Genomic DNA, 25,726 nt, shown 5'->3' with positions numbered 1-25,726 from the left:
ATTTTGGTTATATCCCCAAATATATGAATATATAACCACAAATGCTTTTATTACAATTCTCCAAAAATTAGCTATAGTTGTCCTTTTCAACATTATTGTTTTCCACCATTGATAAATCTTAATTTTAAAAAAAAATCAGAATAACCACAATAGTTTTTATTACCTTCCCCAAATAGTATATATTGTTGTCTTCTTCAACATCACTGTTTTCCATCATTGATGAAACTTTATTTAAAAAAAACACACGATCGAATTCAAGCACTAAATCTTCCATTGTAGTATGAAAAACTAATTTCTTCGTTTTCAAGGGATAAGTTAATATGGGGAAGAGGCAGTTAATAATTAGACTTTTCATATTCCCGAATATAATACACGTGCGTGGAAAGAAAGCAACAGTTTTTTTTTTTGAAGAAAGCAACAGTTTTTTATTTTAAAAAAATTAACAGAGAGATGTAGGTTAGGCTCTTGAGTGGCATCTATACTATAGACGGTCTCTCAAAAGAGGACCTGATAAAGTATAATTAAATTCTTATGTTTTCAAAGAAAAAAAATATTAAATTACATAGATAAAATACAAGATTCCATCTAATGTAGAGTACAAGGGCTAACGAGTATCAATGATTTAAACTCAAGGGGGGTTTAGGGTTTAGGACTTGCCCTTCAACCCTCTCAATTGTCATTCCTATTGTACGCCAATACCCTACCCTCAACGCTCAGTAACCAGATTTTCTCGTCTTCCGCTAAAAAATTTGTAAGTCTTATTCAATCTATCTTTTTTTATTATTGCTTAATTTGAATCACTTTTTCTTCTATAAATTTATTACGAATTTTTATAAATTTGAATGCCTTTCTGTTTTTCTCTTCCTGGGTTACACCAAATTTACTGCAGTTTTCAATTATTTGTTTAGCTAAACTTATATCCATTTTGATTTATTGAGGCTTACTATTGTTTTAAATATATGTGGGTTTTTTTTTAGTTTAATCCAGTTTATAAGTAATATATTCCTGACTTTTCTTCATAATTTGACATGAAGAGATGGGGATATTGTTTGTTAAAATTGAAGAGGCAGGAATAAATGCTAATGATATTTTAATTAGTTTAGGCTTACTGTTAGTGTTTATATGAATTTGTGGGTTTTCTTTTAGTTTAATCCAATCCAATTTAACCACCTTTTATCCTTTTTTTATTAATAATTTGAATTGAAAAGATTGGGGATATAATTTGTTTCAATTTTGATGTTACCTAATGGATTGTTTCAACGACAGGTTTTGAGTATTAATTTGGTGTTGGGATAATGGGTAGTAAGAAAAGAGGGATAAGTTCTGTTGAGGAAGTAGCTGTAGATGGCGAAAATGTCAATGATGATGTAAAGGAAAATGAGCCGGAAGCTAAAGATGGGGGTGATGCTGATGCCCCTTCAACTTCAGATTCGATTCCAAGTTCGACTAAGCCCATGGAGAGGAAAAAAAAGAGGAAAATGTTGGATAAGGAAAGACATCGTATTGCTTCCGAAAGCAAGGAATCTAAGCCGTCTCAAGACGTGCCCGTACTGAAAACTGAGGACTTGGAAACTACAAGTAGTAGCAGCAACAGTCAGCCTGTATTTCATATCAGTGTTTTTAGTGAATTGGCTTCTGTTGATGGCTCGAAAAGAGAAGCAGCTGCTGAGAGATTGGCTATCGAGTTGCTTCAAGTACAGGAAGCTTATGAACGGAATGGAAGTAAGGATCCTGTTCAAGGTGAGAATCAATTGGAAGCTGCAAAGGATGATGGCCTAGATAACTGTGCACCATCAGTAAGATATGCTGTGAGAAGGCTTATCCGTGGCGTGTCTTCTTCCAGACAGGTATTACTTATTTTTCATGTATCATTTGGTTTAGACTTCCTTGTCCTTTAATAAATCACTATTTGTTGTTTATGCCTTGTTATTTCTCTTTCTTTTGAATATTGAAGGTAGTTGGATTTTCTACTTTGTGACTTCGCTTATTGCCTATTCCATTGATTGATTTTTCATCTTCATGAGCTTGATGAATTAGATTCCATGATCTTTTTTATTGTCCTAAAACCTTCCCTCTTATATGGCTTGCTTCTCTTTCAAGTCATGACTTGAAAATGGTTTGAACTTTTTGGTGCAGTGTGCAAGACAGGGATTTGCTTTAGGGTTGTCTATCTTGGTCCATGTAAATTCTGCGATAAGAATTGATTCTTTGCTGAAGTTGACTTGTGATTCCTTAGAGGTTACTTCATCAATGAAAGGCCAGGTTTGAGATCTGCTTTTCTTTTTGATTGCTATCTATGATAGTTATGATTTTCCATTAGCGATGTTCACATTTTATGTGTTTGTGGTGCTTAGGAGGCTAGAGATTGTCTTTTAGGTCGTCTTTTTGCCTATGGTGCCCTTGCAAAATCAGAGAGACTTAAAGAAGCATGGACATCTGATAAAAATACTCCATACGTCAAAGCATTCACATGTGATCTTATCACCTTAGCGTCCAAGAAACGATACCTGCAAGAGCCTGCTGTTTCAGTACTTCTAAACTTAATTGAGACGGTAAGGAATGTCTTAATTTGAGCTATGCTTGATTTATCCAGCAATATTTTCGGAAGTATCAAGTGTTTAGTAAACATTAATGCATTGAGTGGTGAATTTTTCATGAATTCACAAATTTATATTACATTACGAAGTATATTTAATACTTATATCCAACCCTAATGACAATATATATCAAGAACCTTGGTTGATGATACACATTTATAATTGTACATCAACTATATTTTGTATCTTGATTCTTGATAAGGCTATGACATTTTTGTTGTTGATGATCAATTGGAGTAATCATTAGTTAGATATTTATTGCTAATATTGCTTCATAAAGATTATTATCTGCCATCATGTGCACTTCTTATCTATGTGAATTTTTTGCACCTGATGTTTTATGTTGATGGTCGATTAGAAACAACCTCTTTGATATCAGTAATAAGGTTAAAGTTGCTTACATTTGACATTCTACCTCCCTCGCAAATGGGCCTAGGTGAGAGTCACTAATGACATTAGGGTAATGAAATGTTGTAGTCTTCCTTTTGGCGCTTTTGGCTTATAAATGGTAATAGGAACCGGAAAGTTTTGTACCCTTGCACAATGTTGAATGAAATTCAATCTGATACGAGAAACGGAAACGAAAACGAAAAACTTTTTTTTTTAGAAGTTTCAGAAACGTAGGAATCATAGATACAATTTTATTTTACAAGAAAACTAAAAAAAAATGTAAGAAAAGAAAATGACTATTATGTAATGATAATGAAAAAAAGATAAGAAGAGAAGGGCTTTAGTGCTAATAATTATTATATGCTTTTGGGCTTGAAAAATTCATTTGGGGAATGCTAGTTGGAAAACTTTGTTCTAAAGTTTCGAAAATGAAGGTTCCGAAATGAGATTTGATGGGAAGTTTCCAATTTTTGGTAACTATGCTCGTGCATAATTATTTATTTGTGATATCTTGGATGCTATATTAGAAATGTTAGCTACATTAGTGGTTTCTCTTTGTGAAATTTGTATCGATATGCTATGTTTTGCTGCTTATACAGTGAAATGTTCAAAAGAAATCTAATGATATAGCTTGCGATTTTCCAGTTACCCAAAGAAGCTGTTGTAAACCATGTACTTGATGCTCCAGGACTTCGTGAGTGGTTTGAAGGAGCTGCTGGTGTTGGAAACCCAGATGCCCTTCTTTTAGCCCTTAAAATCCGGCAAAAAATTGCTACTGATGTTATTCTTTTTGGTAACCTTTTGCCTCACCCATTCAGTGCAAGCCGATTTTTCACTGTTGACCAATTGACTTTAGTTACGAATTGCTTAAAGGTGAATCTTAGTTCTTTTTTTACTCATTTTTTCGGACAGGCAACATAATTACTCCTTTTTTGATACCGTATCTAGAAAGTATTATCTATGATGTGGAATTTTGATTTTACTTTATATTCATATATCCATTTTATTTCCTGAAAATTACAGGAATCTACATTTTGTCAACCCCAAGTTCATGGTATATGGCCTCATCTGGTCAACATGCTTTTACCAGATACAGTTATGCAAGAGGCTAATTCATCTTCTAGTTTAAGTTCCACAAAAAAGAACAAAAAGAGCCGCAGATTGAGCTCTTCTGATGAAGATGTTTCAGAGAGTCTGAAATGTTTTTGTGAGGTGATTCTTGAAGGATGCCTATTAACTTCATCCCATGACCGAAAACACTTGGCTTTTAGTGTTTTGCTTTTAATGCTTCCAAGGCTCCCAGCTTCACATATCCCCATTGTTCTCTCCAACAAGTTTGTGCAGTGCCTCATGGATATATTGGCCACTAAGGATTCTTGGCTGCATAAAGTTGCAGAACATTTTCTTAAAGAATTGTTGGACTGGGTTGGCTCTGATGATGTTAAAAGAGTGTTTGTGATTGTTTCTTTGCAGAAGCACAGTGGTGGGAGGTTTGATTCTATCACTCGAAGCAAAACTATTAAAAATCTTATGGCAGGTTTCTCTACAGAGTCTGGTTGTATGCTTTTTATGCAAAGATTGACTAGCATGTTTGTTGATGAAGATCATGCCTCTGATGAACCATCGGATCAGAGCCAAACCACAGATGAGAATGCTGAGACAAATTCAATTGAGGAAAAGGAATCTGCTGAAAAGTCTACTTTTGCTGATCTTTTGAAAAGTTGGATTGTGGAGTCACTCCCAAGCCTTTTGAAGTATTTAACACTGAACCCTGAAGCAAAACTCAGGGTGCAGAAAGAAGTCATGAAGTTCCTAGCTGTTCAAGGTCTGTTTTCTGCATCTCTTGGTACAGAAGTGACATCTTTTGAACTACAAGAGAAGTTTACGTGGCCCAAAACACCCATCTCAAGTGCTCTTTGCAAGATGTGTATTGATCAGCTTCAGTCCCTACTTTCTAATGTTCAAAAAGCTGAAGGACCTCATGCTTTGAAAAATGGACTTGAAACAAATGACCTCGGCTCTTATTTTATGCGATTTTTAGGTACATTGTGCACTATTCCTTCTGTTTCCCTTGTTAGGTCCTTGAGTATTGAGGATGAGAAGGCATTTAAAAAATTGCAAGCATTGGAATCAAGGCTTTCTAGAGAGGTATGTGTCATTGCAAGGTTTTCTTTTGTGTATCTTCTATACTGATCCTTCTCTAGTCAGCCCCTATATAAACTTGGTTGAGACATGAAGTCCATTTTTATAGGGTATATTTTTAAATTGATCTCTATTGCAACCTGAATAGTAGGTAATTTTCTTTATTTGTTTGTCCCTTTCAAGTATCCCTGTCATTCTTTCTTTCTACATCCAAGCCCTTAATTATTTAATTTGGTTGTTGATAGAATGATGTGATGTAGTCAAGGCCATGATAGTGCTGGTGAGCTGCTGGCAATAGTGGGTGCACAGCAATTGGAATTGTGGCATATATGTACCTGGAAAACTATATAGAAACAGAATATTACAATATTTTATTGGATCTTTTGTCTTATTGGTTGGTGCATTTTTTAGGTAGTTTTGAGTGGCTGTTAATGGTTGTGTCTTGATTCATGGGAGTCAAAGCTGATAAAAGATGGCAGAGATAAGAAATAAAAGAAATCTTATCTTATGTGATTTGAAGTCCCTTACTCAACAATGAATCCTATTCCTTGTGTATATTTTCTGTAACAGTAGTTAAGGTACATCTGGGTGATGGTATCGAAGGTTAAATGGGTGCTTTTGTGTTGTTTGCAGTGGTGCTAATTGGTTGCAGCTCTGGTGCATTGAGGGGATTATGTGCTAATGTAAAAGGGTAAAAAATCAACAAGGAGAGAGAAAGGGGGTGGGTGGGCATTTTGGAATATATGGTGGGAGGCTGCTAAGTGGTGGTTGAGAGTAAGTTATAAGGTGAATTATTTTCAATGACTGATGACTAATGACTTATGAGAATTTACCTTGTCAGGTCTCATTATTCTACATATCAGTTTAATGTGAGGCAAAAGACTGATTTAAAAAGATTTTTCTTTAAGTTACGACTCTTCCTAGCTATTGACAAGCTAACACTGTCATACAAAAGACGAGGACAGTTGGGATTGTTCCTTTCAATTATTCATTACATTAGAGAGAACTTCCTGAAGACAGTTTTGGGGCTCTTCTTATCCAAATATACTTTTCCTTTCTTCCTCATTTATTTGTTTTGTTGTGTGTAAAACGTAAATGTGCTTTTGAGTCTTTTACGTCGATTACATTGGCTTAAAGCTTCCTCATCTTTAGTTTCTCTCTTTTTTAAAAGGGTGTCTGTATCAATGGATTATGGATGTGTATTTTTCGTTTACAGTTTAACTGTTTTATTTGTTGAACTAAGTTAGATGAGTACTTACCGAAGTGCATCTGTGATGTCCAGGAGAGAAATTGTGGGCTCAGTGCAGATGCAAACAAATTACATGCATTGAGGTATTTAGTCATTCAATTGCTGCTTCAACTTCTCCTGAGGCCCGGTGAATACACAGAAGCAGCGTCTGAACTTATGATTTGTTGTCGGAAAGCATTTTCTGTTCATGATCTTCTTGAGTCTTCTGAAGAGGATGAATCAGAAGATGCTGCGTCACCTGAATTAATGGATGTTTTGGTTGATACATTGTTGTCGCTGTTGCCTCAATCATCAGCTCCTCTGAGGTCTGCTGTTGAGCAGGTGTGTTGCATTCTTTTTTTCATACGGTCTGTTTGGTAGGTAGTATAAACAGTGGTAATGGAAATGAAAACTAGTGTAATTTTGGTTGAAAAATCTCTTGGTTACCTTGATGGTCATGTTTTTCCAACTTCAATTATCTCATTTTCTTCATAAAATTCATTCCTATGCACTACCATTGGGAGAGGTGGTATTAGGTGGTAATATAAATTTGTAAACAAAAACGCTTTTTTTTGATCGAAGTTTCATCACTATGGTAATGACATGGAACTTTTGATGAAATTTTACACTATAAATCATTTCCATTACCCCCATTTAGTATCATTAACCAAATAGGCCGTAAAAGTTTTTAATGGATTAAACATCTCCGTATGTTCTAAATTTTGGATCCACTTAGATATTTCCATTTGGATTCAACCAACTCGGATCAATATGAGCTTTAATCCGAGTATAGTGTTTGACTAAGATGAACTAATATGGAACTGCTGTTTGCTAGTATGAATGATTAGTTTTTGGGGACATTAAGGTCGGTAATTGTGTTTGGATAAAAAAAAGAAGGAAAAAGAGGGAAGGGGAAAGGAAGGAGAGGGAAGGGGTAAGGAAGAGAGATGAGGTTTCCTTCCAAATCTCTCCATTACAATTTGCAAGAAATACTTATCTCACAGTATATGAAAGATGTCAGTCATGGCACCCTTCCATTTTACTTTCCTCTCTCCACATTTTCTGTACAAAAAGAGGAAAATACCTCCCCCCCATTTCCCTATGCTTCCTTTCCCTTCATTACATTTTGATCCAATCAATGCGTAACAACCCTTTTTTTCTAGTTAGTATGAGTGGGATCAAATTTTTTAGAAAGATACTTTATGTATAGTAAGAAATATTTTATGTTCGCAAGATGCTCCTCCAACTAATGGATAAGCAAAATATGTTGACATTAAAAAGTTCGTGGACTTCATCTTCATTTTTATCCAGGTTGGGGGTTTAGTGTTGTATTGTCATTTGTCCTTCTTTATGGAGCAGGTCTGTGCGTGGCTACTATGCGACTTGGAGTCTTGGACTGTTTAGTAATTGATGCTCATATGTATGCTTCTTGTCTTATTACCCCACCCCTTAAGTAAATATATTGGAAAATGCCATTTTCCTTTATTCTACCGGGACCATAGTGATTAGAGAAAACCCTTCTGTCTATTGAAACTTGCATCTTTTGATCTATGAAAGCTGTATTCCTCACTTGTTTTAATGCTACCTGTACTAAATTTACAGGTTTTTAAATACTTTTGCAATGATATTACTGATGATGGGTTGCTCCGGATGCTACGGGTGATCAAGAAAGATCTAAAGCCAGCTAGGCGTAAAGATGCTGACAATGAAGATGGTAGTGATGATGATGATGATGATGATCTTCTAGACATAGAAGAAGCAGAAGAATCTGATGAAGCTGATACTGGTGAAACTGGTGCTGTGATTAATGATTCTGAGACCGCAATTACATCTGATGGACCAGATGATGAAATGCATGATACTTCTGATTCAGATGATGATTCAGATGAAGACATGGATGATGATGCCATGTTCCGAATGGATTCTTATCTTGCGAAGATTTTCCAGGAACGGAAGAGCCAAGCTGGGGCTGACTCTGCTCACGCCCAGCTTGTTCTATTCAAACTACGTGTACTTTCACTGCTAGAAATCTATCTTCACGAGAATCCAGGTAAATTTTGAGATAATAGCCTACTTTTAGCATCCATCATTATCAATTCTTCCCCATCCTTAGATTGTTGTTAACATTAACTATGTTTTTTGTTTTTCATTTCTATATTCTACTCCCTTCTATATAATTAGATGTTCAAATTAGTTTGACACTAATTTTAAGAAAAAAGGGAGGGTTCACATTGGAGGAGTGAGTAATGGCAAAAGTGATAATTTAATGACAATTGTGTAAATAGTTATATCCCCATGAGGAAAATATGTAAGGAAAAAGGTTACCAAATATGTAAACGGGACATTTGATGTGAATATGCCAAAACAAGAAATAAGACATTTTATTAGGATCGGAGGGAGTATATATGGTCATTTTGCAAAATCACCTTGCGCACTACAAGACAATGTGTTCTTGCTCTTTGACACTTTTTTCTCCTATTTAATATTAAGTTTTCATCCTCCATCTTTATTATATTTTACGAAAACACCAAAGCTAAGGTTATTGTTAACTATGCTGTTAGAAACTCTGATAAATGGTACGTACTATGTAGAGAATCTTTTATGATGGGTTAAGCAAATGGTTTTACTTGCATCTTTCACTTTGCTGATAATCTAATGCGACCACCACTATGGAGTCTAGTTCATCATCATATGCCTTTTTCTCCCCCTTGCCATCCGCATTTGCGTGTTGGCACATTCAGCCTTGTTTTTGAAATTAACATCTAAACAATCATTGTGACTCACCAAATCACATTTGGTTGGAAGGATTAAGAGGGACATGAAATGGACATGAATATTTGTATCTTTTCTGTTGCTGTATTGATGTGGGTTCCTATATAGTAGGATGAATTTAGAAATGTTTAGCAAGGTGACTACAATACCGCAACGGTAGAAACCGAGCCATTCTTAGGTATCTTGTATTTGGTGAACCGTATCTAATGAAAAACCTGAACTTATGAACTAGATTTGAATCAAATTTTAATTAAATTTTTTAATTTTAACAGTTTTCAATTTTTCTTCTGTTTGATTTAGATTTGTGCTTTTCTTTTACATAACAGGTTCATCAAGGGTTTTAACTGTATATTCAAACTTGGTACAAGCATTGGTCAATCCCAGTACAACTGAAGGTAGTGAGCAGCTTGCACAACGAATATGGGGGATTTTACAAAAGAAGATATTCAAGGCCAAAGACTATCCCAAGTCGGATGATCTTCAACTCAGTGCCTTGGAATCTCTCCTCGAAAAGAGCCTTCGACTGGCTTCTCGACCATTCCGGAAGAAGAGAAGCTCAAGTCGTCCGCCTCAAAAAAAGCAATCGATCTCCTGGAATCGCTATAAGATGATTCTTTCCCTTGCTCAACAATCGACATATTGGCTCTTAAAGATTACCGAGGGAAGAAAATTCCCCGAGTCAGAACTCACCAAGGTTGATGAAATTTTTAAGGATGCCCTAGTAAAATACTTTGAAACAAAGAAATCCCAACTGAAGCCCGAGTTTTTGAAAGAAGTATTCAAAAGAAGACCATGGGTTGGGCATCATATCTTCGACTTTCTCATTGAAAAATGTGTGGATGCGAAATTCGATTACCGACGAGTTGAAGCACTCGATCTAGTGTCAGAAATCTTGAAGTCACTCCTCGTTGATAGCACACCCGAGGCATCAAAGACCGTCTTGAAGGCTCACCTTCATAAAATTTGTCAATTGATGAAGCATTTGGCTACCCACATGCCAGACAAACAGTCAAGACGAGCAGATGTAAGGAAGTTTTGTGGTAAGTTCTTTCAGATTATATCATCACACAAATTATCTCAATCATTTCTCAATAAATTAGATCCTGATGCTCTTGCTGCTTGTGAGTCGCAATTTGGTGAATTGTTTCTTGCATTGAAGAAAACGAAAAAATGAGAAGCCGTCTCATTCCAATTTTTGGTGCTAAATGCTTGTAGTTGTCGACTTAATCTATGTACTTCAAATTCTATTACTTTCTAGCATACAAGAAATTAGAGATCCCATTTTCCTCTTTTTTTTTTTTTTTTTTTTTTTTTTTTTTTTTTTCCCGAAAATTCGAGATTTTTTTTGGTAGCTCATGATATAAGATATTGCCGGGTGTAAGTTATGACCTAAATATTTGAATATTATTATTATGATTAGCGTTTGAAAATTAAAATGCATAAATGTTGGCATTATTTGACATAAATTTCATGGTGTTGTTTACTTTGAATTACTACCCAAATATTTTGGATTTTTATAATGAAAGAGATGATTAAGTTGCAGCTCATTGACGAGGTAAATTGAGCAAGATGGTGATGTTTTCCAGTAATTGAAATATTTATTTTTATAATCTTTCTTTTGTTCTTGTATGGTAATTTTTTGAGGGAAGATCAAATTAGGTGACAATCGAATTTAATACGTTTTTTGAAGATTAATACTTTTCTTTTAACTGAAACAAGTTTCGTTTCTCGTAGAAAAATGTTGTTTATACTAATCTCGGTTGATTACTTAAAAGGGCTTTCATGTTGTCTTTAAATTTGTATTTAAGTTTTTGTGTTTTTTATCGAGGGAAAATTAATGTTTTTTGTTTTATGTTTTCTTTTATATTGCTTTATTTTTATTTTATTGGGAATACTTGTATTTTGTGATCATAGAAGTACATCATTAGCCATAAATTAGACATTTATAATTTATATCCATTAATAAGGTGTTAAAGTTGTTGTTAAGCATCAGATACCAATAAATGATGATTTTTACATCTATCGGTTGAGAAAAAAGAAAGTATTGAAATTGATTGAGCTGAGAGCTTGAAAAAAATAAAATTTGTCCAAAAAAACTCATGAAAGTTGTTTTCTTAAAAGCTTTGAAAGTAATAATTTTTCGATTGTCTTATAGAAAGTAATGAGGTTGCTCATAGGCTTGTTAGATGGGCTTCTAGTTGTTTTTGTGATACAATGCAATAGTGGTCCTCCTAGGATCGATAATATTGTTCTTTTAAACTTGACCTCTTTAATACTGAAAATTTGAAAAAAATAAGATGTTTTAACAATTTAATTCCAAAAATAAGCTTCGTAAAAACTTTATTTCCAAAATAATCTTTCGTACATCCCAACCTAGGCTTGGTGTAATGTCACTATTACTAATAGCGAAATAAAAAAAAAAATAGTAAAGCCCCAAGTCTACTAAGAACGACTTTAAGGTTAACTGGTCAACTCTTTAATCTCGTAGATTAGAATGAGGAAGTAACTGAGAACTGGAAACTTAAAACGCATTAAGTCGGTGTTACTAACAGCGACTTAAAAAAAAATATAATTATTAATATTTTTTTCAAGTCGCTGTTACTAACAGCGACATTACACCAAGCCTAGGTTGAGATGTACAGATGCTTATTTTGGAAATAAAGTTTTCACGAAGCTTATTTTTGAAATTAAGTTGCTAAAACATTTTATTTTATTCAAATTTTCTTTAATACTCATAAGTCTATTTTCTTTTAGAAAATTAAATAAAGTCACATATTACTAATGAATTTTTTTATAAATGAAAATATGTATGTTTTACCAAAACATAACCAATTATAAATAAATAAATAAGAAAGAGAAACAAATCTCAAGAATAAACATTTATATTTGGAGTAATGAACTACTTTCTTATAATAAAAAATAATTCCTTCGTTTCTTTTTGTTTGTCCACGTTATTAAAAACGGGTACTTCCATAAATTTGTCCACTTTAGAATCATTTCTTTTTTTAAACATAAATTTTTCTTAAAGTATCCTTATATTCATTGTGCTCTATGTTTACGTAATCTATGGTAGTATTCACTTTCAGATTATGTTTTATACTCCTTTTAATTCACTAATAATGTCTCATTTGCTTTATGCACTCTATCTAGTACATTTATTCAGTCTTTAATATTTCTAATTGTGGATAATTAAAAATTATGAAAAGTTGATAATGAATAATTCTTACAATGAGACAAATCAAACAAGCTCCCACTTGACTATGATTTAACTTATAGATTAATAATAAAATACAAATTAAAATTAAGAGATAAATAATGTCTAAATAAGACATTGCTAATGAATTAGAGGAAGTATTAAGCAAAGATTTCCTTCAAATTTTTACCCAAAAGTCAACAATATACGATCATAGAGGAATGGGGGAGTAGTGAAAATGATTTTTTTCCATAAAAACGAGAACAGAAGAGCGGCCCGCGGTCCACGTTGCCTTTCATGTTCACGTTCATCCAAAAAATCTAAATGTTTACCGCCTGCTATATTAACAATAATATAATAACAGTTTATTTATTTATTTTTAATCTTTACTCCTTTTGTTTTTACAGGTTGCAACGCTCATTAAAAATAATTAATAATTTAATACACATTTTAATATTAAATATCTTAATTTTTGTTACAAAAATTATAAAAAATTACATATTAAAAAACTAAATTTTGTAAGATTAAAACATTATCTCATATGAGTATATTATGTCTTATGTATGATTTGACATTACTGAACCAAGATTGAAAATAAATAGTATTACTATTGAAATGTAGCGAGCATTATAAAATAGAAAGTAAGTACTAAAAATGGTAGTGACTATGAAATTGTATTTATAATTTATAATCTAAAAATTTGTGAAAAATATGAATCATAACAAATATAAAAAATAGTTTTCTAGGCAGTTGCACAGGGGGAGTATAAGCTTAGATAACGGAAGATTCCATGCACATCTTATTGCCGACGTGGCCTTTTGAGGACGTGGCCATCACCTTCGCTATGAAATCGTTTTTTAGAGACTCTAATGCATTAGTCAATAATACTATCTCCATTCTCCACCATCAACAATCAAGATGCTACAATTGACCCATAAAGTTTTTATCTTAAGAGATAAATTGCAACAATTTCAATTGAATTCATAAAAAATTAATGCAAAAGCTAAAAAAAAATGCAATACTATATTTAAAAATTAAAAGGTACTCTTTCCATTCCTTATTTATTTATTTATTTATAGGCATTTAAGTTATCTTTTCCGTGTAGTTACGTCTCTTTATCGTCTCAAGCCGGTTACTCCTTTAGTCGCGCTCTCCTTTATAGGTATGAGTTGCCGCCATCTTTCCCTTCCTAGACCATGTCCATCGTTTTTCTATGAGCGGGATACACTGGGTAAGATGATGATGATGATGATCTTTCCGTTCCTTAAAAAAGCTTTCACTTTTCATTTTGGGTGTTTTATTTGTTGTTCATATAAAGAATCTTTCCATTTATATCACAAATTTTGGACAAAAATAACCCTACTCATTCTCATTTTAATATTTTAATAATGCTTATGGTCCCCACATATCTTCCACTAACTTCATTTTAATATTTTTGTATTCCTTGTGGTCTTCACATGTTTTCCACTAATTTTAAAAAAATATTTTTTTTATTAGTTATAGTCCCCATATTTTTTTTCCACTAACTTTCTTATAATAGTTTTTTAATATTTATGGTCCCCACTTTTCATTCATCAAATTTATTATATAATAAAATAATATCTCTACTACCTAAAATATTTTATTTTTTGTAATTTTTGTGAACATTCTTTATGGGAACTTTATTAGAGAACGAAAGGAGTAAATAATACTTCTATAAAGTAAGGCTTAATGATATTTTGATTGAGTTGTTTTTTTTTGTGTTAATTTGATATTTTTTAAACTTATGTAACTAATAATTTAATGCTTATATGATTATGAATTGTTTTTAATTCAATTTTATCCTAATATAAGCGTCTCCGATGTGTTTGACCTTGATTATTATTATTATTATTATTATTATTATTATTATTATTATTATTATTGTTGTTGTTGTTGTTGTTGTTGTTGTTATTGTTGTTGTTGCTTTTGTTTAGTGTTAAACTTATATACTATACAACCTTAAGGAAAGAAAAATTTGATTAATATTTTTAACACGTATTTAGAAGATAAAATATGTCCATGTGAGATCTCGTTGGGCTCGTCTTAATGTATACTTTTTTTATTAGAAAAATTGGCTGAAATTGATCCCAATTATCACCCGTTGGCCAAAATTAATCCCCACTATCGATTATTTTTTAATAATCCCAACTATTAACTTAATTTGTTCAAAACATCCCCCCCCCGCCCCCCCCCCCCCCCCACCCCCCCCCCCCCCCCGCAAACCGATTGTAGCAGGTTAAACAGGTTTGAATTTTTTTTCCTTTTTTTTTATTTAATCCTCAAACATAACCCATCTCCTTATTCATTCTCCATTACTGACCCTCCATACATCCTTCCCCATACTCAAAAATCAAACCCGTAAGTAATCAGTTGAACGCGAAGAACAAGTTGTTGGTGTTGAAGAAGATCAGTTGAAGGTGTGGAAGTGGAAGGCGCTGCTCAATTACGGTTCATTAATGGTAATGATGATTTCCTTTTACTAATTCTGTAGCGTTTTCCTTATTGTTTTTGTAATCTGATGCTTTTGTATTGTATTAGTTGTTGATTTTTCCCTTTTAATTTCGTTTAGGCTGGTGTTTTTGACAAATTTACTACAAAATTTTGGTTTAGGGGTAAATTCAAATGGACAAACAATGGTTTAGATTATGTTGGTGGTGAAGGTTGTACCATAGAAATTGATGCAGACCTAATTTCTTGGTTTGATTTAGATGATTTAGTGGTGAGTAAGGTTGGGGTTGATTATGAACATTCTTTGTTTTTTATTAACCCAGCTTGTATGCAATTTGAGGTGGGTTTGAAAAGGGTAAATAGTGATGAAAGTATAATGAAAATGGCAAGGCTGGGTGTTAAATTTAGGGCAGTAGCTGTGTATATACTTAAGGTAGTTGATGATGCAGAGTTGGAAAGTGACTTAACTACAAAGGTACCAAAGTTAAGTTTCAAAAGCGCAGGTAAAAGCAACGTCACATATAAGAAATAAATTGAGGCATATGGTCCCCAAAACAGCTACCCATACATACATATATATATATATATATATATATATATATATATATATATATATATATATATATATATATATATATAATATATATATATATATATACATATATATATATATATAATATATATATATATATATATACATATATATATATATATATAAATATATATATATATATATATATATATATATATATATATATATATATATATATATATATATATATATATATATATATATATATATATATATATATATATATATATATATATATATATATATATATATATATATATATATATATATATATATATATATATATATATATATATATATATATATATATATATATATATATATATATATATATATATATATATATATATATATATATATATATATATACAGAACCCCAAACCTTTATCCACTTTTATCCCAAATCCTAGACTTCATAGTCCCCCACTTAACCCCATAGGCTATCAAGATAACCTTTTGTTATAGGGTAATCAAGAGTGTACGGTTGAGGATAGTCAAGCATCTAAGGGTCAAGCATCTAAAGTCGAGGTTAGTGAAGTTTATGATGGTGATGGGAGTGAACAGTTTGAGGATGCACTTAGTGAAGGCTTGGATGAGCAAGATGTAAGTGAGTCAAGTAATGGGGTGGGTGATAGTGACAGTGAGGATAAGAGCTACTGTGTAAGTGCTGAGCTAGAAGAAAGTGAACAGGTGAGTTATACAGATAGTGAAGAGGTGGGTGAACATGAACTGCCTGAACAATTGGGTGATGCTGTAATAGCTTTAAATTGAGCGGGGATAATGTTTCAGATTATGATGAAAGTGATGAAGAAGAGGCACATGTTGTCAATGAGCACACTGACTGAAAAAAAATTCATATAGCATGTAGGTGCTAGCTTCCTAAACCCAAATGCTTTTAAGAATGCAAATACACAGTACGTACTAGCACAAGGTAGAAGTTAAAAATAGCTGTGAGTGATAAGAAAAGGCGAAATAGGCTAGGTGTTGTATGTGTTTCGGGTTGTCCTTTTAGGATTTATGCATCTTAGGACAGAAAACTAGCTGAGTGTACAGTAAAGTCAGTGAAGAACAAACATACTTGTCAGTGAAACATGGAGGAAAATAGTAGACTAAAATCTAAATGGGTGGCTGAGCAAATGCTTGAAGTGTTCAAGAAAAGACCACACATCCTTTCCAATGAGATAATTGACATGGTAAAGAGCAATTACAGTATTATGTGTAGCAGGGATTTTGCATACCAAGGCAGTTAATCTAGAGTTTCCAAAAGCTGAGCTTAGGCACTGTGCAAGGCATATATATGCCAATAGGAACAAGCAATTCAAGGGAGTCGAGTTGAAGATGTTGTTTTAGAGATGTGCCAAGGCCTACAATCAGCTTGACTTCTATGATGCCATCAAGGACATGGATGAGGTAAGTCATGAAGCAGTAGATGGATTCAAAAAAGCTGATCTAAATGTGTTTTGTAGAGCATATGTGAAAAGGGATAACATTGTGATGTAATTGTTAGCAGTATGGCTAAAGTGCAAGAGATGTTAGATAAAGAGAAAGAGGAAGCATCTAAGTGTTTAGTGATGCCTACATATACCACCAAATTCCAAGTATCTAATCATTTTGATACTTTGGAAGTTAATATTGAAAAAAGAGAGTGCACTTGTGGAAAATGGAAGTTAAAGGGTATACCCTGTTGTCATATTGTGGCTGCTTTGTTTTATTTACATAAGGAAGTTGAGTTATACGTTGATAAATTTTACACTGTAGAGTCTTATTTACTTGCGTATAACGGTAGCATTAATCCTTTAGCTGGAGAGAGGCACTAGCCTCAGCTCAACTTTTCAATGGACCCCCAACCAATTAAAATAGGCCCAGTTAGACCTAGAAAATCTAGGTTTAAATCACCCCATGAAGACCCCAAACATCCTGGCAGGTTGACCATACACGAGGTCCAAATGACTTGTACCTTATGCAAAAGCACAACTCACAACAAGAGGAAATGCCCTGAGAAGGGTAAGGTGCAAGAGGTCCCTCTACAGCACAAAAAACAAAGAGGAAGACCTAAAACAATTGCTAATGCTCCCTTGGAAACACCAACACTGCAACCTTGACATTACTTGGTGTCTGCCCAACCTTCAGCAATTGTAGAGGTGGTAAAACAATAAGGGCGGGTCAGGGAGTTAGGGGTGCTGTTCGAAGGAGTGGAAGAAGTGCAAGTTCATCTGCAACCACAGGCCAGGTAAATATTGAATATTTGCAATGCTAAATAGTCAGTTTCTATGTTGTTTTGACTTGCTTCCTTTTCTTGTTTGGGACTGAACACAAGATCAAGGTCAGCGTTGAAGATTTGCAGTACTCAAGAATTAACTTCATTAGTGTTGAAGGACAATTAATATGATTAAATCCAAGCACTATAGTGATTTTAATTTTATAGTTAACTATGATTGTAAGGGTAGCTAGTATGTATGAGTCCATGAACTATTATTGTAATTTTGTATGAATCCATGATTTGTATAGCACTGAACTACTATGTATGAATCCAATAACATGATGACTACCAGATTTGGTCTGCATTGATTTGGTGTTCACTGATATGTATGAATCCAATAACATATCTGTTGATCTGCACTGATTTGTTGTGCTGATATCAGTTGGTCTGCACTAAAAATCTAAGTACATATCAGTTGGTCTGCACTGATTTGGTGTTCACTGATCTGTATGAATCCAAGAACATATCAGTTGGTCTGCACTGATTTGGTGTTCACTGATATGTATGAATCCAAGAACATGATGACTACCAGAGTGTACTATATGTTGCTGTGCTGATTAGTTGCTGGGCTGTGCAATTTGTTGTTATGCTGTACTGATTTGTAATCAACTGATATGTAAACATGAATACCAGATTAGTTGTTGATATGAACATGAACAAAGCTGTGATGATTCTTAATACAAAGCAGTCATTGGTTCTTAATACTAGTTGCAATTTAGTACATTTCCTCCAATTACATTGAATGTTAGTACATTGCTAAGTAAGAAGAAATACAATCACGAAACATATGAACCATGAGAACACAAGCATAATTGGCCTTCACTGTGCCATTGAGCCTTGCATTTTCAACTTTAAGTGATGTAACAACCTCTTCCATAGTCCTCTTCTTATTCTTTAATTTTTGAAGTTTCTCAACTAACGCTCCAATTTCAACATCTAATTGTTCATGCTTCTCGATTTCGTTAGTGAATTTGTCAACATCACCTTCCCACTTAAAAAACTTACAATTAGTATCCTATCACAACCATACAAAGATTAAATCAGATTTGATTTATTTTGGGTGAAAAAATAAAATTGAAAATATTTCAAGAAATTGGAGCACTTACAGGCCAATTAGCACAACCATAGAATTTGTTTCCCGGTCTAGTACCTCTTTTGGCAACCCTCAGTTGCGCAGGAAGACCATGGTAGCATGTCAAACTTCCTCCAAAAAGTTCACCCCTATATTTGGGATTAGGGTTTGAAAACATAGAAGAACAAGCTGAATTCATTACTTTTGGGGTATCAATACCATAGATTGCAGGAATTTGAAGATTAATGGGAATTTTTTGAAAGGTAAGGGTTCATCAATGGAGGAGGTTACTAACGGAGATTAATGGGGAAGAAGAAGAAGGAGGGGGATTAATAGATGAAGGAGATGGGTTATTATTGAAGTTAAAAAAAAAGGAAAATAAAAAAAATTCGAACTTGTATAACCTGCTACAACCGGTTTGCTGGGAGGGGGGATGTTTTGAACAAATTAAGTTAATATTTGGGATTATTAAAAAATAATCAATAGTGGGGATTATTTTTGGCTAACGAGTAATAGTTGGGATTAATTTCAGCCAATTTTCCTTTTTATTATGATTTTTTATTATTTGTATTTAGAGATACTGACATTAAAATTTATTTTGAAAACTACGCAAAAAGTAAACGAGAAAAACAATTATTGAACGAAGCGAGTACTCCACTAAGATGGTTTTTCCTTTGGGTCATGTTGTGTCAAACTAAAATCCAAAAAAAATCGTAGTTAATCGATCATTTTTCGAAAATTCTGGATTAGCCTATAATTAATGGTTTTCCTTTTACTTTTGTGACATGGTCTAAAAATTTTTAACCCAGGCTGAGATATATTTAAGGTTTGGATTTAAGTCGAAAACTTTTTTGTATTATGAAATTTTCGTCAAGTCATATAAAATTAATTACATATTTCAATTGACAAGGATTTTTTAATGCTTAGTACTAATTTAAAATGAAATATTATCATGTCTTTTCATTTTAAAGTACAAATAAAAAAACCACATTTTAAATTACTTAAATTGACAAAGTTCCAAATCAAACAAACAAAGACACACAATTATGTAACACCCCACAATTATTTGACGTTAGTAATATATTTTAAATTATTTTTCAAAATGATTTTTATCATATTTATTATTAAATATTTAAATTCGTTATTATAATATACTTTGAATTACAATCATGTATATATTTAGTGGTCATTTATTATTTTATTTTTTTAAACGAAGTTAAGTAAAATAAATAAATAAATAATAATAACAAACACAACAACAATAATAATAATAATAATAATAATAATAATAATATTATTATTATTATTATTATTATTATTATAACAATAATACATGTCTCGCGAGCAACACGGGGATAATTACAACCTTTTTGGGTTAAATTTATTGAGTCTTGTAGATAAAATACCCAAATAAAATATGGTTAGATGTTTTTATATTTTCACCCTCTCACATTATTTACTCACTTACTAAAAAAAAATTCGATTTTATTCATTTCCCTTTTGCTCTCTTTTTCTTTCTTAACCTCCTTTCCTCAAAAAAAGAAAAAGAAAGAAAAAGACCACCACTGCCAGCCACCAACTGCAACCGCTATTTGCCGGCCACCTCTAAAGCCGACCACCAGCAGGCCGCTGCGTGCCTCTCTTCCCCATTTTTTGTGAGCTTCTTTCTGCCTTTGCAATTTAGGTTTTATTTTCTCTGAATCTATGAATTGATGTTAAATTATGTAACTATTGGATCTTGATAAGAATTAGTATGAATAAGTATTAGAAGTGTGAATTGTAAGTTAGGGTTTGGATTGAGAGTAAGAATAAAATTAAAGAGTGTATTCAAGATGTGTTTTATTAGTGGTAAAATACATAGACAACTTTGTTGATGATATTATTGAAGTTGAAATTTGGTCTTTATTGTTTTAAGCATTGTTGGATGAAGTTTTAGTAGTTGTTGGGCACTCTTGATATCAAGTTTATTATGGGTAAGAGTAGTAATGGTAAATTGAACATGGATTAATTAAAAATTTATTACGGGTAAGAGTAGTAATGGTGAATTAAATGAAGATGGATTTGAAATTTATATTAAGAATGAAAATAATATTAGTAAGTACTACTTCTGGCGTCTTGGTGGTATTTTATGGTTAGGAAAGCTTTGATAGCCATTATTCTTCCTTTTATTTTTCCTTATAGTTTTATGTTGAAATGTGACTTACTTTGTTAAATGAGTTGTTAAATTGATGTTGGATGGGTAAAGACTAAATGCACTTCATTTGACCAAATAATGGTTTAGAAGTATTATAAATAGCAAAGCATAAGAACTTATGAATGTGGAAGTTGATTAGAGTTGTTATGGACAATATTTAGTTGACTTATTGTCGTTATTGATATGATGAGTATTGTCATGATCCTTAGAATAATGAGTCTTAGTTCTTTTTATAACCTTGCAATATGTATAATAATGCTTAAGTAATGTGAATCGTATCAATATATGAATTTGGATGGTCACATCTTTAATTTATCCACAACATAATTCTCATTATAATATATTTTATTATTGAAATTTTTTTGGGTAGTTTGTTGGTCTAAATAGGCCTTTCAAGTTATGAACTAGAATAGCACATCGTTTTATAAGTAAGCTCAAGTTTGCGTTTATGAGTGCTTGGATGTATTAATGTGCAAAAACTTATGGATGATTTAAACGGTACTTTTCATAGTATTAAGTAGCTCTTAATGGAACTAGTAGACTTATATGACCCACTTTAAATTTGGTAGGTGCTCACTTCATAAGAGGTTATAAAACCCTGTATTGATAATTGCTTTGACTTTTACAGAGTGTCGACAACTTTAGGTACGTAAACGGAATAACTAACCCTTATATGTAATTTTCCCTTAAGATATCATTGTTTATTGTGATAATATGCATTGTCTCGAAACCGTGAAGTGCTAGTGAGTAACCTTTATATGAAGAGTTATCGATTATGAAATCCTTGAGCTTAAAATAGTTTGAGAATAAGAGTGTCAGTAGAACCTGGGGACCACCCCTTTATCTATTTAATTATTGGATTATGTCTTACTTGGAGTTAGAATGAATTTTTTATAGGTGGATTTCGCATTGTGTTTGAGTTGTTCTGTGGGTTTTGGCATTATGCTATCCCAGGGTACTCATTAATAGTAGAAAGCGGGAGTTATTCCCATTTGATTAATCATTAGATTACAATTAGTTGGCGTGACTTAACTGGATTATACCCGATTGATTTAGTAGTCCCCTAGGTGAGATCCGACGGGATCACCGTATGGGAGGTATGAGCATACTTTTGTCATTGGGCGCCGGGTGGCCGATACTGCCCCTTGACTGAGGTGTTACCATGCGGGCTTTGCAAACCCCAATATGATGGCCTCTTCAATGTATTGGTACCCCAGTGTGTCCTTTCCCCAAAGGTAGGATCCGAGAGGGTCAGCTGAAGGGGGTATGAGCTCATACTTTGCCATGGGCGCCGGATGACCAATAACACCCTTGGCGTTCTCACTATGCCATGAAGTAGAGAAAAGATCCACTACTCTTGAATATTCTTCGAGGGATTAGACATGCTGATAGCAAATTGTGAAGTAAATAGGAAGTGTTAGGTACAGGAGTAAAACTCTTATTGTTGTTCAATGTGGTTCTAACTACCATAAGTTCGTTGATTACTGACGTGTACTATTGAAACAGCCCAAACCGGCGTAAAAAATATAATAATAATATTGTCTACAAAGCACAGCGGAAGACTTATAGAAGTCTGGGCTGAATCCGACCTGTGGCTCGATAGCCACAGCAACCAATATCAGAGTATTTAAAAACTTTACAAAACTGTAATACAATTACTTACAACCCAGTTATAAACTAAATTAATACATTATAAAATATCTATTTTTTTATTTCAAAAGACATGATTTGTCAAAATGTCATTATAAGTTAACCTTCCAAAAACGATGTCCTTGCTATCGCAACACATGACACATAAATGAGCAGCATATCCATTTGCACTAAAGATGGCAACCTGAAAGTGGATCTACCCCCTATAAGAGATAGACCCTATAAAAAAAACGGTCAACAATTGCATTGTTGAGTAATCCAACAAACTACTACATTTGTATACAAGTCATTAACAAACATTTCCAAATCAAATTCCTTGTTCACTTGGTAGTCATTTATAAACATTATTCTATCCAAATCAAAACTCTTCTAAAAGACCGTTTGGTATCGACATAAATACGGTTATGAACCCTTAGTTCATAACAAATCAAAACTCTTTTAAAATATCGTTTGATATCGACATAAATACAGCTACGAACCTTTAGTTCATAACAAATCAAAACACGGCTATAACTTTACAAGTTAATAGCGTAAATCAAAATGCGGCTATTACTTTACAAGTCAATAGCGAAACAATACGGCAAATGACAAATATGATATCATTTGCAAAACAAACAAAACTTTCCAAACGTATTTATTCAAAACTCTTATTAAATCAATAATTTAACAACACTTAAAACGTGGGAATATATGGACCGTCAGGAAGTAGGCTTGATCTAAATCCTGAGAACACGGATGATCGTCATCACCGAAAATACGGTTCTTGCAAGAACGAAACGGGATCGGGGGCTCGAGACCGATCCGAATAACCATTACCTATTATCAAGCTATAGGATTTCATAATGATCCGGATATACATATCCGTTGCCAATTCCCAAAAACAGATATTTTTCAATGTCGAACATTTCAATATAAAACAAAACGATAATTCAATTGATTTTCTTTGAAATCAACAATCATACCTCCTTTTCATAATATAATATTTCAAGACTCGTATTTTATAAATTAGTAACATACAAAACATGCTTTTGTAATCTCATTAAATAAATACAATATTTAAAAGCTCATATATAAAAACGTTTGAACATTCAAAACATAACTTGAACTTTGAAATACTTGAATTTAATTTAAAAGATAGGATAGTAGTTTGCTTGTGGATTACCTTCCTACACCATGAATAACAATCACTAATTAAAATACCAATCAATTCATATGTTCCCAAATTTATACTTGAACCAAACACTCATATTATTCAATTAAGATCCGTAACCCAACAATACCAATCCATAAAGGGAAAACAATAAACCTAAGTTAATCTCAATTACTTAATAAATAACCTTAAACCTCCAATTTATTTTATACTTCCTAATCCCACATAATAAATTCCATTTTAGTACCATAACAGGACACTTGTTAGTAATTTGATCATAACTCTCTCATACGAACTCATCTTGGGGCGATTCAAGTGCCTACGTGATCGCGACTCGAAGCTCTACAAATATCATGAAGACACCAGAACCCAAAAACAATCAAAACTATCCTAAAATAACCAAAACAGAAGGTTCTCATTGATTTCATGACAGCCTGCTGGTATGTCATTGTTTTGAACATAACTCTCTCATACGAACTCATCTTGGGGGCGACTCAAGTGTCTACGTGATCGCGACTCGAAGCTCTACAAATCTCATGAAGACACCAAAATCCCAAAATGACTCTAACTACTTCAAAAACAGTAACACAAATTCGGACAGAATAAAACGGAACCTCATTGTCGATTTTTATGACAGTCTACTAGTATTTTGGACATAACTTTCTCATACGAATTCATCTCAGGGCGATTCAAGTGCCCACACGATCGCGACTCAAAGCTCTACAAATATCATGAAGACACCAAAAGCTAAAAACGAACATAACAATACAGAAAATCGCAAAACAGTAGGATCCCTTTTTGATCTGAAATTTCAGAATCCATATTACATACTTTGATACTAGAAAATTAAACCCATATAACCATTACTAATCAACACTAGAAAAGAACCCAATTACTAATTAAACTCATATACTCTAATTAAATTCAAGTTGATACCCAAATAGAATCCACATACCAAACTACTTTAAAACATTCAATTAATACTTAAATAGAATAGTTTGTGGATTACCTCAATCACCATTGAAGGACCTTTCAACTTAAGGTAAGATTGTAGGTGGTTGTTGGGGAGGAAACGCAGCCCGTTGCTGCTGCTCGTGGAGGGGAGAACCGCAGTCTGCTACTGCTGGTTGTGGGGGAGAAACACGACGGGTCTTAAGTGGAGGAAGAGAGTCACAGCTGGTTCTGAAATGGAGGAAGGAGCCGCAGACAAAGAGGGAGATGGAGGTACATGAGTTTTGGAGGGTGAGGGAAAATGAGAGAAGGAAAGAGTAGAGGATGAAGGGAAGGGGTGGGTATGTCGGTTTAAAATGAGATAAAGAATGGGTTTATTTTTAACTTTGACCCATAAAATTCTATTAAAGCCGTCTCATCGTAAGACAAACTTATATAAGACGTGTTGTAAGGGTACAATAAGCGATTATAAAATAAGTAATTGGTAGTTTGAATAAAGATTGCATTTACGAATTTAATTTTTTTTCAAATACTTTATTTAAATTTATTTTTATAAAGATAAGATAGTAATCAATTAATAAAATATAATCAAAATACACTTTTATCGAAGTATTCTTTGTACGAATTTTATACATTAAATAAAATATACCTTTTTCTTGAAAATGTTAACAAATGAAATACTTGAGTCAATATTATCAAAATAATAATATTATTACTCGGATTAACTTACTTAATAATCTCAATCAGCTTAATAAACTTATGATTAAGCTTTGTTAAATGTAGTCTATTTCAACTATTTGTTTTCATTGTTGATGGCTTGTCTTTGATGGCCCTGCTATGACACGTTGGTCTATGATCTTATGTTGAGCAGTAGGGTTATCATAGATAGACATTACAGGTGATGAAACTTCTTTGCATTGCATACGGGGGGAAAGTGAGTGAGAATCTAGAAGTATACAATATTTTATTGTCTATATGTAGTTTCTTTTTAATTAAGTTGTCTATGTTTTGAGTTTGAGGTACATGTCCTTCTTTGTATAAGTTATTTACGATGCGTTGTTTTTGT

The 25,726-nt window shown here is 33.0% G+C and overlaps 1 protein-coding gene across 1 annotated transcript; it reads left to right on the top strand.

Annotated features, from left to right (window-relative positions):
* The first annotated feature begins 601 nt into the window (after window positions 1-601).
* Window positions 602-10,945, top strand: LOC130797082 (rDNA transcriptional regulator pol5). Its single transcript, XM_057659575.1, has 9 exons — window positions 602-751; window positions 1,267-1,847; window positions 2,137-2,262; window positions 2,355-2,552; window positions 3,633-3,860; window positions 4,011-5,135; window positions 6,412-6,699; window positions 7,960-8,407; window positions 9,456-10,945. The coding sequence occupies exons 2-9, from the start codon at window positions 1,296-1,298 to the stop codon at window positions 10,301-10,303; spliced, it is 3,813 nt and encodes a 1,270-aa protein (XP_057515558.1). The 5' UTR covers window positions 602-751; window positions 1,267-1,295; the 3' UTR covers window positions 10,304-10,945.
* The last annotated feature ends 14,781 nt before the right edge of the window (window positions 10,946-25,726 follow it).

Source organism: Amaranthus tricolor, chromosome 1, assembly GCF_026212465.1.
Source record: "Amaranthus tricolor cultivar Red isolate AtriRed21 chromosome 1, ASM2621246v1, whole genome shotgun sequence".
NCBI classification, from domain to species: Eukaryota; Viridiplantae; Streptophyta; class Magnoliopsida; order Caryophyllales; family Amaranthaceae; genus Amaranthus; species Amaranthus tricolor.
This window is presented reverse-complemented; position numbering and strand designations above follow the sequence as displayed.

Bases quoted from the DNA above. Each gene is read 5' to 3' on its own strand.
- LOC130797082 (XM_057659575.1), top strand. From the start codon at position 1,296: ATGGGTAGTAAGAAAAGAGGGATAAGTTCTGTTGAGGAAGTAGCTGTA. The intron at 2,263-2,354 runs GTTTGAGATCTG...TGTGGTGCTTAG, and splicing joins CTTCATCAATGAAAGGCCAG to GAGGCTAGAGATTGTCTTTT. The intron at 6,700-7,959 runs GTGTGTTGCATT...CTAAATTTACAG, and splicing joins TGAGGTCTGCTGTTGAGCAG to GTTTTTAAATACTTTTGCAA.